We start from the raw sequence: 17,053 nt of genomic DNA on the forward strand, positions 1-17,053 counted from the left end.
TTTGAATTTCCCGGGAAAATCTGAACCAATCAGAGAAAAGGATTTACGGAGAATATTACGTAACCATCGCTAATCCGCTGTTCTTACGTAACCGAAAACAAAACATACAACCGTTTTTTGGGTTTACATCCAAAAATTAATTTATCTAAAGCGTGAAATTTCTTTAACAAGGTTTTCACTTTTAAATATATCGTTAAGTTGAATGCCGCTTTCTCAGCTGCAGCTGAATGATGATTGAATAATAGACAAATAGGGAAAATGCAGAATTTCAAGATTTTAAACCTGTGTTTAAATTTTAACTCGTCGATTTCGGCGAGTTAAATATTTAACCACAGGGTTAAATATTTAACCTCACGGTTAAAGTTCAGGTTTAAATTAAGTCAGAAGTGGCATTTAACCGTGAACTTAAAATTTAAGTCAAAACTTTTCGTTCTTTAGTTTTAGACTCAGAGCTGGGAACTCTTGTATTGTGGATATCGAAATCAATGTTTAATCTCTATCTTAATTAATTCAATCTTTATTCGATGGTGATCGTAAAGTTAAAGTTTATAGTGGACACAGTGGATATCGAGATCAAACGATTTGAATTCAACACAATAATTACCAGCTCAGTTTCATTATAATATCATATTTAAATATAAAACAGATCTAAAAGAATACAAAAATCCACAAAACTTCAAGAGAGGGTTGATTATGAAACAAAACTTCAAGAGAGGGTTGATTCTGAAATAAAACTTCAAGAGAGGGTTGATTATGAAACAAAACTTCAAGAGAGGGTTGATTATGAAACAAAGCTTCAAGAGATTGTTGATTATGAAACAAAACTTCAAGAGAGGGTTGATTATGAAACAAAACTTCAAGAGAGGGTTGATTATGAAACAAAGCTTCAAGAGAGAATTGATTATGAAATAGAGCTTTAAGAGATTGTTGATCATAAAACAAAACTTCAAGAGAGGGTTGATTATGAAACAAAACTTCAAGAGAGGGTTGATTATGAAACAAAATTTCAAGAGAGGGTTTGAAATAAAACGATGTATCAAACTTTGAAGGGATGGTTTTCGTGATTTTAAGTGACTGATTAGTTGTCAAATGTCGAAAACGGTCTTAAAGTTGTCTTAAGATTCTCATGTTTATTAGAATAACGAATACCGTAGATGCGTAGAAACGCTGGTAAAGGGTGAATGTGGTCACTTTAAATACATTAACTCAATGATTCTCTTCTTTTTGAATCATTAGGTAACATGCATAGTTTATCGTACATTTAAGTTCATATATTTTAACAATTGAATATATTTCTGAGTGATCAATTGTTTATCACATTAAAGTCAGCATAAGAAAAAAGTTCCTTTTAGCACATGTACCTAGCCCGACTTAAGCCCTAATATCTTCTCCTATTTTCATTTAACATAAAAGAAAATGGCGTATCTACTGTATAGCAAAGGATCAAAGAGGTGTTTATAGATTTCTCATCAAAACGAGACATTTTTCCCGGAAAACTGTAAAATCTACCTTCGTTCGATCTGGTATTTTACAAAATAAGTTTAAAGTCTGGTATTTTTCCATACGTGTAAATCTGATATTTTACCAAATCTGTAAAATCTACCTGAGTTCGATCTGGTATTTTTCCATAAGCAGACATAGACGTAGATATACCCTCAGCCAGGGATTCACTAAACTTTCTCCTAATAAAATTCATCATATATATATATATATATATATATACGGGGCTTATCTGGTTGTCTGTTTGTTTGTTTGTATCCGATAAACGCCAAAAAGGCTGAACCGATCAGGCCAAAATTTTGTGTGGACCTCACATGACATAATTTTAATGGATGATCAAAATTTCAAAAATAGTCTCCAAAAAATTTTCAATTTTCATTAAATTTTGAAAATCCTAAATTTTTTCCATAAAATCCTCAAATTTTTTGTTTAGTTTTTGTTTTACAATGTTCACAATGGAAATAGAAGATGGAAAGCCTAGTCTTATTAAATCTGTAAAGATGTCGTGATACTATTCTCGTAAGGCTAAATTTACTTATTTAAGGGTTTTAATAAATTATATCGAGACAGAACATGTTAGATTTATTCACGATAAAGATGTAGAACCCCGCCCCCCCCCTGCCAAATTAAATGATAATGCCAAAAAAAAAACTTGGGAAGGTCTTGTTTTCTTGTGAATTTTATGATGTAGCATATAACTTTGAGCGTTTTTATCAAGGGGTGTTCAATAATATTTTCTTCATGGTTTGAATTTAGGTTAAAAATCTTAAAAGTTATTAAGACATCAAAATACTATAGGTCTACAGGGGTTCCATGTACCAAGTACATGAGACTTCAGAGGCGACTGTACAGAATTCTGTCAGTCATAAACTTTTACATTAAGGTGAAAATTTGATCATTTCTTTCCCAAATCATAAGTTTTATGAAACTAAGTTTAATAAATGCTACAAGATCTATTTTAACGTTCGTTTTCCCGATCTTATAATTAAGGTTTTTATTGAAGTCTCATTTTTTGAGGGTTTATCTGAAACAGTTTTGTTCAGCTTAATATTCATCATATTATTCCCGCAAAAAGAATTGTATATTTTTTATATTATTATCTGTAAATATTATTATCTGTAAATATTATCATCTGTAAATATTATTATCTGTAAATATTATTATCTGTAAATATTATTATCTGTGAATTTTTTATAAATAGTAATTACCCCAGAAGTTGATTTATTGTGGAATGTGGAATGTAACAATGCCAATTAAGACTATTTTTTGATCATTTGTTTTTTTGAATTTTCAATCATAAATATTGAAAATAACAGCGTTAAGATAGTATTGTACAGAGTTAGAGAAGTAGCTGCCATAGATACGACTGCTTCAACTACTGGGTTTAGCTCTGGAAGTTATTTGCTATAGACATAATTCGCAGATATTAAATTAAGATTTTAAAATCTAACAACCTAAACAATAATGATACTAGTCAAGATTTCTGCTTTGGTTAAATCATATTAAAAGTTAGGAAAAGTGAGTATATAAATTTTAAAAAAATTGTATTAAAATTTTCAATCCCATTTTTTTAGGTTTTACACTAAGGACGGGATTTACGTGAATTTCTAGGATAAATGTTTTAATTATACAGTCGCATTTATATGTGACCCAAAAGAAATTGAATCATTGCCACAAACTCAAATTTTCCTATCTTTATATGTTTTCAACCTGAATGTGTAAACCTTTGATATTCAAACTTAAATTACTTGATCTAACAGAATTCACAGTTTGAAACCTCTAAGGTATAAGACATTGGGTTGCAAAAATTTAGGATTTGAAAAAAAGAGCTTGTGGCAAAGACTCAATTCCTTTGAATCAGTTTGAACATGCATAGGAACAGGATAAGTAGTTTAACCAGCTTTATTAAGTTAAACTACCTATTACAAAAAGTAGACGTTTGAGACAAAAATTGAGGAGAAGTTGTTTCAAGGATCACAAACTAAGAGTTCTTCGTTCGAGTGTCAGGATTCTCTTGTGGGATTCAACAAGGAACTGAACTCTTGCTTCAAACATAAGTTTTCTAATCCTTGTAGTTTTAGACCTTTGATATTTCAACATATTCATTATGTTATGTTCATTTTGAAATCCCTATCTTTGCCTTTGCAACCCGATGTCGTAGACATTAAACATCTCAAACTATAAATTCTGTTAGATCAAATAAACTAAGTTTGAAATATTAAAGGTTTACGCCATCAGGTGGTAAAGATATAGAAATTAGAAAATTTTAGTTTGTGGCAAAAAAACTTAGTTCCATTGAGAAGAATTGGGCATGGATTTTGAGTTTGTTTAACATCATCAAAGCGTTCTTGGTTTTCACGGAGTCTGTAAGGTACTTTACATAAAATTAAATATTGTGCTCGAACAGTTTGCTCGTTAAAATTATGCCAATTTTGTAATTTTCCAAAAAACGAAAAACGAATGATTAAATCCTCATATTTTCTGCCGGAGCCAATATTTAGCATTGCAATTAACAGCAAACATTAAAAACTAATTTTTATAACATGAAAGTATTCAGATTTTTGAGGAGACGCTTAAAATTCCCTCAACACTTTATGCTTAAAAACGAATAGGTTTATAAACTGGATTAATTTGAATTTACAGAATTAGCCGCAAAAGATGACACTTTAATCAAGACCTGGAGCTCTGTAAATACCAATATATCACGGTTATGAAATTGAGATTTTGCCACAACTTCTGATTTCTAATACCTCTTTGTAAACCAACGTCGTAAACCTTCAGGTATAGAGATTTAAAAATCTAAAGGAATTGAGTTTTTGTCACAAACTATGATTTTCTAATCTCTAAATCTTTGTAACCCAATGCCGTAGACCTTAGATATTTCAAACAATAAATTCTGTTAGATAAAAAAAATCTAAGTTTTAAATATCAAAGGTTTACACCCTCAGGTGAAAAAAATAGGTATTAGAAAATCAGAGTTTGTTACAAAGACTCAATTCCTTTGCGGCAAAAACTCAATTCCTTTGTTAAATCAGAATCAAAATTGCACCTTGTAAATAATATTAATAATTACCTGAACACGTAGAGAAGAATAACAGATACAAGTTGAACCAGATAAACCAGACTGATCAGGACTGAATACTAAAATACAGATACAAGTTGAACCAGATAAACCAGACTGATCAGGACTGAATACTAAAGTGCAGATACAAGTTGAACCAGATAAACCAGACTGATCAGGACTGAAGACTAAAATATAGATACAAGTTGAACCAGACAAGAATGATCCGTACTGAATACTAAAATATAGAATTCATAATTAATATTCAATAATCTAGTCAGTAGGTTTTAATCTGCTGGAACCAATACATCTCCAAGTTCCTAATCTACTGGAACCAGTCCATCTCCAGATTTCTAATCTACTGGAACCAGTCCATCTCCAGGTTCCTATTCTTCTGGAACCAGTCTATCTCCAGGTTCCTAATCTACTGGAACCAATTCATCTCCAGGTTTCTAATCTACTGGAACCAGCATATCTCTAGGTTCCTAATATACTGGAACCAGTCTATCTCCAGGTTTCTAATCTACTGGAACCAATCCATCTCATGGTTCCTAATCTACTGGAATCAGTATATCTCAGGTTCCTAAAAGTATTGATCTGAGAGAGGAGAGGTTAGAGGAAGGTTTGAGTGTATTGTTGTTGTTGGTTCTTGGTGTCGCAGTTTTTATCCATGTCAGGGTTATAAACCCCGGCAAGAGATAAACTAAATTGCCTATTTTCTCCAAAACCTAATTGTAAGCTTGAAGCAGGCAACACACAGCTTCATTTTATACATGAAGCTTATTCGGAAGCTTTATACTGGTATAAAGCTTAGTTCCAGGGAAACCCTGGTTTTACAAGAAATTGAAGGTAAAGAGCACACTTATTTCTAGAGCACGATAAAGACCAATCTCTTCAAAGAATGGTTATGTTACAATTCTCTAGATTTTCATTACAATCTCTCAAGATCAAGGATTTAGTAGAATCCCCTGAACCAGATATTGTCCTTTTATACTCACCCTTCACTCCACTTTAGGAATTCCTGGATTAAACCCATGTCTGTCTATACTCCGCCTTTACCTTTATTCTTAAGTATATCCAGAGAAAACTAACACCTCCTCTAGTCTTACTTTAAAGTATACCCGGAGTAAATCGATACCCCACCCTCCTCGGAGATATACCATGAGTAAACCTAAACTAAACTTTACTAGGACATAACAAAAATACTCCCTCCATTTTCCTATAGTTTGGTTTACAGTATACCCGGAGTTAACAAATATCCCTACATCTTCCTATAGTTTGGTTCACGGTATACCCGGAGTAAACCAATACTCCACCCATCTTCCTATAGTTTGGTTTACAGTATACCCGGAGTAAACCAATACTCCCTCCATCTTCCTATAGTTTGGTTTACAGTATACCCGGAGTAAACCAATACTCCCTCCATCTTCCTATAGTTTGGTTTACGATATACCCGGAGTAGACTAATACTACCTCCATCTACATAGTTTGGTTTACAGTATACCAGGAGTAACAAATACTCCCTCCATCTTCCTATAGTTTGGTTTACAGTATACCCGGAGTAGACCAATACTCCCTCCATCTTCCTATAGTTTGGTTTACGGTATACCCGGAGTAAACCAATACTCCCTCCATCTACATAGTTTGGTTTACGGTATACCCAGTGTAAACCAATACTCCCTCCATCTACATAGTTTGGTTTACTCCCTTCCTACTATAAAGTATACCCGGAGTAAACCAATACTCCCGTCCTACTTTAAAGTATACCCGGAGTAAATCCATACGTTGCTCTTTTGTAACCTGAGATAAGAGAACAATGCCCTGAGTCAAGTTTATCTCATCTCATCTGGAGAGTTTTCCGGAGTATACATATACATACATAGACATATTCTCTTCTATATTAGTTTCCGGAATATACTTACAGACATAGACATATTCTCTTCTATACTAGATTCTGGAGTATACATACATACATAGACATACTCTCTTCTATATTAGTTTCCGGAGTATACATACAGACATAGACATATTCTCTTCTATATTAGTTTCCGGAGTATACATACATACATAGACATATTCTCTTCTATACTAGTTTCCGGAGTATACATACAGACATAGACATATTCTCTTCTATACTAGATTTCGGAACATACTTACAGACATAGACATATTCTCTTCTATACTAGATTTCGGAGTATACTTACAGACATAGACATATTCTGTTCTATACTAGTTTCCGGAGTATACATACAGACATAGACATATTCTCTTCTATACTGGTTTAACAGATATTTTGCAATAAGAAAGGTACCAAAAATAATTTATAAAAGGTTTCCAAATTTAAAAAAAACAGAATTGAACAAAAATTAATCAATAGTTTAGAGCAAGAGGAAACTGTTAGAATATTATAGAGAGGGTTTATTACAGTTGAAAAGACAATTTAAGTCTCCTTCTTCCCTCACAGAACCCTAACATAGTCGTTTGGTGGCTATTTAATGTTTTCAATCATAACTCGGCAGTGTGGGGGGATATTTTACATTTTTATACACAACGAGAGAAAATAAGATATATGGGAAACAGAGAGCTAGATTAAGGCGCTCTTTCTTTTTACGAATTTAACTGACAAACCGACCAAACTGATGAAGAAATTTTTTTGCAATGTTTTGCACTTTATAAGAACAATGCAGAAAGTACAAAAATACTTTTGAAAAAACACATGAAATTCCCCACACGCAACTATGCTGAAGTTTTTTAATTAAAAACAAGAGCAATTGATAGATCAATACATACTGAAGGAGGGGGGGGGGGGGGGGAAAAGGCAATAATATAAAAAAAAAAAAAAAAAAAAAAAAAAAAAAAAAAGAGGGGGGGGGGGGGGGGGGGGGGGGAAATGCGCATAATTTAGAAATGAAAATAACAAAAAGAGTAAAATAGGTGGTCATTCATCCGACCTAAAGGAAACTGACCAAAGCGTTTTCTGACAAAATATTTTCCAACAAAACTTGTATTGTATCTACTCGATATTTTCTCCGAAAACTGCTCGATTAATAGGTCGGATACACATTAGGTTGGTTTCCTCTAGGTCAGTTTTCATAGCATCCCAAAATGAATTACCGAGTAAAGAAGGATAGGTTTAGTTTGTCTGGGTAGACAGCAGCAGAGAACAGAAGAGAGAAGAAGGGTGGAGAGGGATAAGGAGAGAAGAAGAGATGGAACAAGAACACTCACCTAGTCAGATAAAATAATTCAGTTCTTGTCATAAACTCTGATTTTTCAATCCCTTTATCTTTGCAATCCAATCCATTGATATTTTAAACTATGAATTATGTTAGATCAATTAATCTAAGTTTAAAAGATCAAAGGTTTACACAGTCAGGTTTAAAGACATTAGAAAATTTGAGTTAATGGCAAAACAAGCTCCAAGGAAAAAAATCTTCTTTTAATTTTTTTTTATTTTTCCGTCGACAAACATATAGATTAAATATTCCAAATGTTTGTTTTTCTAGAAATACCACTTTGTACTTCAAAGCAAATGTTGTCTTTCGTTCATTGGATGTTGCTTCAGATAGAATTGCTTGAAACATTGGAGCTAAAAACAAATTAATAGAATTGCTATTTTTGTCCCAATTAACACCAATGTCCGGAAGTTGTTAAATGTATTAAAAAAAATGTCGCTGGATGACATTTATTTTCTATTTTTCTATTAAATATGTTTTTATCAATCATGTTTCTGGCAACCATATCTGCAATGGAAATTTCAAATATTTAAATAGACAGATATTATAAGTAATTATTCTTTTTTGCTACTAGTTCTGTATCTTGAAAAACTGAAACTATTCCTTTAAAACGAGATACAGGGTTACCCACAAAGGATGAGACTTCAGAGACGACTGTACTGAATTTATACTCTCTGTTTCCTTTCATTCATGATTCCCTACAACTATAAACTTGTTTCTTTTTTTGCAAAATCATTAAAAAGGTCTATATTTTCAAGTCGTCTTTACATTCTTATCCGTTGTGGGTTAACCCTGTATGTACCGTACGTACCTCCTCCCCCAAGGACATGTACAGCTCCAGCCATATAGCAGACCAGACCCATGTACCAACCAGTAGTAAACTGTACACCTGTAATTATATATTGTAAGAAAGTGGAAGTCTCAAGAAAGAAATTGAGTTTTTGCCACCAACTCATATTTTCTAATCCCTATAAATTTGCAACCTGATTGTGCAAACCTTTGATATTCCAAACTTAAATTATTGGATCCAACAGAATTCCTATAGTTCGAAATATCTAAATTAATTTACAAGGATATTGGGGATTGGAAAATCGGAGTGTGTGGCAAAGACTTAATTCCTTTCTAATAATAACGTCTGATATCATGAAAATGCTTATTATCATTTTTAAATTAAGGTTTCACGCATACCCTTATTTTGTTTTTCAATCTTAGCACATCAAAAAAACAATTTGAGACGGAATATTTTGTTGGGAAATATTTTTCGGAATAAATGCCGTGTAATAAGACAAGTCAAAGTCTTCGAATAAACCCCACATTTGTTGGGGCTTACTGTACTTGAAAACTAAATATATTGTAAATAAAAGGAAGTACAAGCCGAGCTGTTGGGGGGGGGGGGGGGAGAAGCTTAAAGAATTCTTTTATACGATATTCTTGAATAAAGTCTAATCTATAAAGGTAAAAGAAGGATTAGAAATAGTATACTTCAGCTTTATATATATGTATATATAACATTATAAGTACATAGATTGATTTATGCAAAATACAGCAAAAAACTCTCTTCATAGAAAAATAATATAAAGAATTAAAGATTTAAAATATTCCCTGATTAAGTATTTAAACTGTCCAAATATTTTGCTATTCATGATATGGTTATACACTGCGGATTTTCCTGTCAGCTAGGGCGGGTAAGTAAAAGAGGGTAGGGTTGGGATCCGAGAAGTATAAAAGTAGGGTGTCTTGCAGAAATATGGTATACAGAGAGACGACGTATAGAAAGCGTTTTGTATCTTAAATGCCTATTTTATAACAAAGTGCAGTTTTAGGACTTATATGCAAAATATAGTAAACCTTCTTTTTTTTCTGTTGAAATGACAAAAATATTAACAAATTCTTTAACAAATTACTAAAAAACTTAACAATATTAAAGATTTAATGATAATAAAAATTAAATAATTTTAAAAATTTAGTAATGATAAAAATTTAATCAAATATAATAAAATCATAAAAAAAAGCAAACTACAATTTGAATTGTTAAAAAAGTAGAAAAAAATAGGATGTTGGAAAACACCAAGAAAGAAAAAGTAGGAAAGAATGAAAAGAAAGAAGAAAAAGGAAAGACAAAGAAGATGAAAAGAAAGGAGAAAAGGAAAGACAAAGAAGATGAAAAGAAAGAAGAAAAAGGAAAGACAAAGAAGAATGAAGAAAAGGTGAAAATGGAGAAATAAGAAGAGAAAGGTAAAGGTAACTGGCTAAAGAATGCAACAAAGAATAAGATTATAATTTCAAATGAATGTAACAATCTAGGTCCCGAGAGTGATCTCAATACTTGTCTCTAACTCTAATTATTCAGTCAATCCTGACTATTCAATCCTGGCTGTACCCGTCTATCTAAAACAACGGTTGATTCGATACTAATTTATTGATACAGGTAAATATAGGTTGACCGGTCTAGCCGGTCAGGGTCAATCAAACACGGATAATAAAGATCGCTGAACTATATACAACTACTCCAGAATTTATTACAAGAAACTGGAGAGTTCTGTTCTCTTGTACAAGATACCTTTCTATACAATTGAGTTTAATTCAATGCACTTTAAACTCCGAGCTTCAATATGCGAAATACGAGCTTCGAACTTCAAACTTTGTGCTTCAAGCTGCGAAATTCAAGCTTTGAACTTCAAACGGCGAAATACAAGCTTCGAACTTCAAAGTTTGAACTTCAAGCTTCGAGCTTTAAAGTTTGAGCTTCAAGCTGCAAAATTCAAGCTTCGAGCGTCAAATTTTTAGCTTCAAGCTGCGAAATTCAAGCTTGGAACTTCAAACTTTCAGCTTCTAGCTGCGAAATATAAGCTTTGAACTTCAAATTGAGCTTTAAGCTGCAAGGTTTAGGGTTCAAGCTGCAAGTTATAAACTGTAAGATTTAAACTAAGCTTCAAACTTCTAGCTTCAAGCTACGATTTTCAATCTTCCAGGTTTAAGCTGCAAGTTTCAAGGTTCAAGCGTAGAGGCTCAAGCTTCAAGCTTAGAGGTTCAAGGTTCAAGGGTCAAATTTTAAGGTTCAAGTTTTAAGGTTCAAAGTTCAAGGTTCAAGCTTCCAGCTGCACGTTTCAAGGTTTAAGGTTCAAGCTTCTAGTTTCAAGCTTTAAGGTTTAAAGGGACTGTAAAGGAAAAATGAAAGGGGGTATAGGCTGAAAGCTAATCAATTTAGCTCTCGATCGCGACCCATGAAAGTTATATCTGATGTTCCTATCTCGAGAAATTGATATATAACTGTATCAAATTTAACCGAAAATTAATATTTATACAATTTTTTATAAAAGTAGTGGGTTTAAATAGATCAAATTAAGCAAATATGCAACCAATCTGAAAACTGTGATATCCCAGAGAAAGCTAATTGTAACTTAGGTTTACTCCAATTATAATTTTATATTTGTTATTGCTATTTTTAATAGATTTAATTCATAATATTATTTATACTTCCGTATTACTTGACCAGAAGTTCCAACAATGGCAGTGCAGTAAAGTGGTCACGTGATGCAGGTGGAGACACGTGATCAGTATACTGCTCTGTCATTGGTGATAGTTCTGGTCAAGTGATTTAAGTTTAAGATTTGCTAAATTTTACATATATAAACTTTCGTATAATTTCAACACAGTTTTAAATCAATTTCTCGAGACAGGAACATCAGATAAAAGTTTCATGGGTCGCGATCAAGAGCTAAAGTGATTAGCTTTCAGCCTATACCCCCTTTCATTTTTTCTTTCCGGTCCCTTTAAGCATATAAATGAAGGTTAAAGCTTTAAGCTGCACGTTTAAAGCTTCTATGTTCAAGGTTCAAGCTTCTAACTAAAAGTTACACGGTTTCAAGCGTCAAGATTCAAACTGCAAACGGCAAGTTTCAAGATTCAAGGTTCAAGCTTCGAGGTTCAAGGTTCAAGCTTCGAGGTTCAAGCTTCAAGCTGAAAGTTTCGTGGTTCAAGGTCCAAACTTAAAGCTTCGAGCTTACTGTTCCGATCTTTGAGCTTTTTGTTGTTCTTTAGTCTAGATTTTTCTTTAATTTTGTTAAAATGTATTTTGTGTAAGGCACACACATAAATTTCTTAATATTTAAATTTCAGTCATGTTTCTTCTTATTTTCATGGAAAAAGTTTTAATCTTAAGATCGACTTTCAATGTAAAGGAACTTATGAGACTAGAAAAATGCTAAACCTTTTCGTTTCTAGCTATCTGTATTCTGTATCTCGACCAGCACAATTCTCTAGATAGTCTTGAAAGCTGTGCTCTCTAACAGAGACTAATTTTTCTTCGTTTCTATTCTTTATATGATCAGATGGATATCTTCTATATCTTATACATTATCAGTCAGCATAGAATACAGAGTAGGAGAGGAGTAAGTATTCAATAAATACTGAGGGAGGGGAGGTAAAGGGAGGATGGGGGGGGGGGGCAAAATGGAACTTAGTATCAAATAATATAATTAGAAGATAAACTTACTGGTTTTGTAATGTATTTACTATTTATAAACTGAACATGCAAAACAAACAATGTTTAGATCACATTTATTTTTATCCAAAAGAAACTCGCTTCAAACGTAAATTTTCTAATCTTTGTAACCTGACGAAATTTCAAACTATGACTTTTGCTTAAAATATTAAAGATCTAAGCCGGAGATCAGGTTGCAAAGATTAAATGATTAGTAGATCAGAGTTTGTAACGAGTAAGGAATTTGCTTCTAAATACAAGCGGGTTTCGATAAGTTTACACACGTATATATCTTTACTCGACAAATACTCAAATATTTTAAATATTGTAAATCGGGCATTGCCCTCTTTGCATAGAGTCACTTGGAATGGCGCATACAATGCAGTCCCTTTGATATCAGGATTTCAAGATTGAACAACTTAATTTAAAGAGGAACGTAACCAAGAAATTTAAATAAGGAAAAGTCCCTAATCCCTAATCCTAATCCCTTTAAAAACATAAATCATACTAGGCTTTAAGACCGCTTCATGCCCATCTTATTTTTCAATTGTGAACATTTTCCCTTTGTATTCATTGTTAAACAAAAACAAAAGTTCGCAGATTTTATAAAAAATAATTTCGTGGATTTCTCAAAATTTTATGACAATCGAGTTTTGTTGGAAGCGAATTTTTGAAATCTTAATCCTCCATAAACCTACCGTGGGGTCATGTGAGGTCCGCCTAAAAATTTGGGCCCGATCGGTTCAGCCGTTTTGACATTTATTGTACACAAACAAACAGACACAGGCAAAGTATGTATATACTAGGCTTTTAGGGCGCTTCGCGCCCATCTTCTATTTCAATTGTGAACATGTTCTCTTTGTGACATCGTAAAACAAAACACAAAAAAATTTTAGCAAAACAATTCGTGGATTTTCAAAATTTTCAAAAATATAATGAAGATCGAATTTTGATCATTCATAAACCTTCCCTGGGGCCACGTGAGGTCCAACAAAAAATTTGGGCCCGATCGATTCAGCTGTTTTGACGTTTATTGGATACAAACAAACAGACAGGCAAAGTATAGAAAATGTCTACAATGTCTACAATTAATTTAACATTTTAGAAGAAGTGAATTAAGTCTGTCTATTCCTGGTTACTTTTTTTGTTTTATCATATTGATAAAGCGTTGGATTACATTAATGCTATGGGTGCATACAAACTGGAGGGAGGGGGGCCGGGGGGAGAAGGAGTATAGAAGATATAAATCTAAAGAAAAGATTGAACAGAGTTACATCACAAAACATAAGACTGTAATAACAACCTGAAACTATTAAAATAAGAGGATCCCAAGGGTGAATGTCTTTAGTATTTTATTGGTTTATATATGATTTGACAAAGAAAGAAAGAATTTTACATGCAGAAAATCATTGAATTTAAGGATCATATGATATAAGATCATAAGATATGTATAATAATTCATTATTAATTTTACATCACAATTGTCCACATGATAAACAAAATCAATCCAAATAAGATTATGAAAAAAATACCTTTGATATTTTTAAAATCCTGTTATAGTTAAAGTTTTAGTAAAAGTCCATGAGAATATATTTTTTATCTTATTGATTTTGATACAGCATTTTTTTAGCACTTATTTACTATTTGAAAATGTTAAATGTATTCTTAATTTTTAAATAAAAAGAAATATCAAATTGTGAAAGAGTTCATTTTGTGAATAAATGAGTCTTGTTAGGGAACAACCCCTCCCCCCATAGAAGGGGGGTGGGGGAATTGAAAGGAAAACTCCCATAATAGGGGGGGGGGGGCGGATGAGGAACTGCAGGGATGAAGAGGCTAAGTGGGTAGGGGGATTTGCTGTGAAAATTTTTTTTCATATACAAGTTGAAATTATGAATTGTATACATTAAAAGCTACTCGGCTTAATGCGAAAAGTTTAAAAGAAAAGAGCAATAAAAAGTTGAAATAACGCATTATATCAAAGTACATAAATACAGTTCTTGAAAATACCAAGAGGAATTATTTGTCTAACACTTTCATTTTTTGTGAGTCTAACCCAGTTTTGTTGTATATGGATGTTGGAGGAGTAAACTGCTTCTGTGTATAAAGGGAATTCCTTCCGTAATTTATGATGTAATTCCAAAATAAAATAAGCAATATTTATTTCAAAATATTTAAATTTTCAGGAAAATGTAGATAAAAAAGGTAAAAAGTACTAAATACATAATATTTTTTTAAAATTATATTTAACGACCAGTTCTAAACCCAAGAAGCCTATTATTAAAAAATCATATGTGCATCCTCTATAACACCCCCGCTTTTTATTCTTCAATAAGTAATAAACAAAAAAGTTTTCTTTTTAAAAAAGACCGATAAACTAAGAAATATGAAAAGACTGTTTTCCTCAAGTTATAGTGAGAACCAGAGAATTATGGAATAAAAAGACGACAAAAAAAACAATATTTAAGGTGTATTTGATGTTGTTACAAAACAAATATTTTTACAATAAAAGCTTAATCAATTATAAAGTGTAATGGTTTCTGAACACTGCACATATAACTATATCTCCTGATCCATTGAACAATTTAGAATCACAACTTGAGTCTAAAAGTCGTCTTTCTTTTCCCCAGTTTTCTGGTTTTTACTATATGAAAACAGTCAAAAAACATGATACACAGAAATTCTGCATTTTACACAAATTTCAATTGACAAGCTGATTTTCACGGTCATCAAATAAACAAAAGATTGCCTAAATGTCCTTTTTCTATTCCAAAGTTTTGCAGGGCTGAACTACATTAGATACTGGTCTTTTTGAAAGTAATTGAAATTTGAATATGTTATTTTTCTTTTTAAACGGATTTTTAAAACAAAAACATTATAATTGACAATTGTAGCTTAATGTCAGTGTAATCTTATACGATTTTTTTTCTAGCAGCAGGGGAACTGAAAGGGGGATATTCAACACATTTAGAGGTGATCAATTAGAGTGGGTGGAGTGGAAGAGGGGGGGGGGGTGATGGGAAAAGATTACATAATCAATTAAAAACTAACGTACAGAGCAATAATAAAAAAAAGAGATTTACAATTTTTAGTGGATTTATAATTAATTAAATCATCGTATAAAAAGTTTTTTTTTCAAAAACGCCATTTTAATCTCAATCAATATTTTCACACTGTCTAAAAGTGATGTTTTGTAAATAATATAAAATCATGAAGGTTTTGAAACCGCACTCCACAGTGTAAATAAATATAACCATATAATAGATTTATTGCTTGTAACATAAAAGTTGTGTAGATAATGTTGCTGCAGTAATTTCCCTTATTTATGCCTAATTGTCTACTATTCAAATACTATTTACTATTTAGGTTTGTTTACTTTATTTTAGAATCAGCTTTTTACATTAAATATTGCTCTATTTTATAGACCTCATGTATCTTATATTTATATTTTACACTTCTATTTCATTTACAGTGAGACCCATAAAACTGTGGAATAGGAAGACGACTATTACACTCAGGATTTGATTTTAAATTGTCTAAAAAATATGAAGCACAGCAACAGAGCAAAGTAAACACAGGGAAACCTAACTCAATAGGTTAATCTTTAAGCTACTAATAAAATGATTTGCTTTAAAGCAACATCAAAACCACACAAGATTGCCTATATGTCGTCTTTCTAGGCTGCTGTTTAATGGAACTTACTGACCACACTGTACAGTATACAGCTCAAACCGCTTCAAGAAAAAAGTATTTATAATTGTAATCTCATAATTCTTCAGCATTGTACAGTTTCGAATTAGCTGTTTTGAATTCATCGCTCAGAGTATGTTGATTTTTGCTGTCAACATTTTTTAATTTAATTTTTTAGTGTACGTCAAGTTGTATTGGTTACTTTCAGGAGAATCTTTAAATTTACTGTTTTACAATTTCATTTCAATAAATGTCTGATAAATAAATATACAGAATAGTTTCTCTACAATAAAAATTGCATAATTCTATATGTTTAGTTTATTTTTATAATTAAATTTACATACATATTTCTTCAATTTATATTTAACCTATTGAACCAGATTGAATTCAAATATTGAGTGGAAAGAGGAGTGCATGAACGTTCTAAGCTGTCCTTTTTCAGTCTAGTATCTGTTTATGAGAATTATTTTTTTACATAAGTTTTCAGTCCATATGTATCTTAAGACTAAAAGTGATTCCATTGTAATCCCAGTCACAAAAGAACCAACTAATGAACATTTAGCATGTGTATGTTTCATACTTTGTTCATATAAAATAAAAATATTTCCTGAGGGCAGTTCTGACCCCCAAATAGATTAAATACTACTCACCCCTAGGAGGACATTTATTATTGCTAGAACAAGTTTTAAGCAGAAGAGCCCTGCACGACTTGTATCACCGCAGCACATGGTAGGAACTGGTTACTACCACTGACTCCAGCTGACTGTACAATAGAATTGGTAGTAGAATATGGAGGATTGTGGGAAGCGGAGCTGTGAGCAAGTATGGAGGGGAGGGGGTGGGGGGCTCCACTACTTTAGCTCCACACTATATTCAATACACTCATTAACATAAGAGCAATATCAGCATCCTTCATCACTCTTTATTCACACTTTTATTGCAACTGTTCCTTTTGTGCACATAGCAGTTTGTTTCGCTCTAAAAAACTAAAGTCTGTATTAGGAGGGTTTGCAGTAGAAGGAACCCAAAAGCATTATTGATTCTTCTAGTGAAAGGAATCAATACTGATCTAGGGTTTCAACC

The 17,053-nt window shown here is 32.2% G+C and overlaps 1 protein-coding gene across 1 annotated transcript in view; it reads right to left on the bottom strand.

Moving 5' to 3' along the window:
- Positions 1-16,740, bottom strand: part of LOC111708542 (tetraspanin-6-like) — a 28,147-nt gene extending 11,407 nt beyond the window's left edge. Inside the window, exons 1-5 of the mRNA XM_023481952.1 lie at positions 16,621-16,740; positions 8,609-8,686; positions 7,676-7,789; positions 4,574-4,641; positions 1,604-1,682 (exon numbers count right to left, since the gene is read on the bottom strand). Coding sequence (XP_023337720.1) covers positions 1,604-1,682; positions 4,574-4,641; positions 7,676-7,789; positions 8,609-8,686; positions 16,621-16,698 — 417 coding nt within the window. The 5' untranslated portion in view covers positions 16,699-16,740. The remainder of the gene's footprint in view (positions 1-1,603; positions 1,683-4,573; positions 4,642-7,675; positions 7,790-8,608; positions 8,687-16,620) is intronic.
- Positions 16,741-17,053: the final 313 nt, after the last annotated feature.

This window comes from Eurytemora carolleeae, unplaced genomic scaffold (assembly GCF_000591075.1).
Source record: "Eurytemora carolleeae unplaced genomic scaffold, Eaff_2.0 scaffold38, whole genome shotgun sequence".
NCBI classification, from domain to species: Eukaryota; Metazoa; Arthropoda; class Copepoda; order Calanoida; family Temoridae; genus Eurytemora; species Eurytemora carolleeae.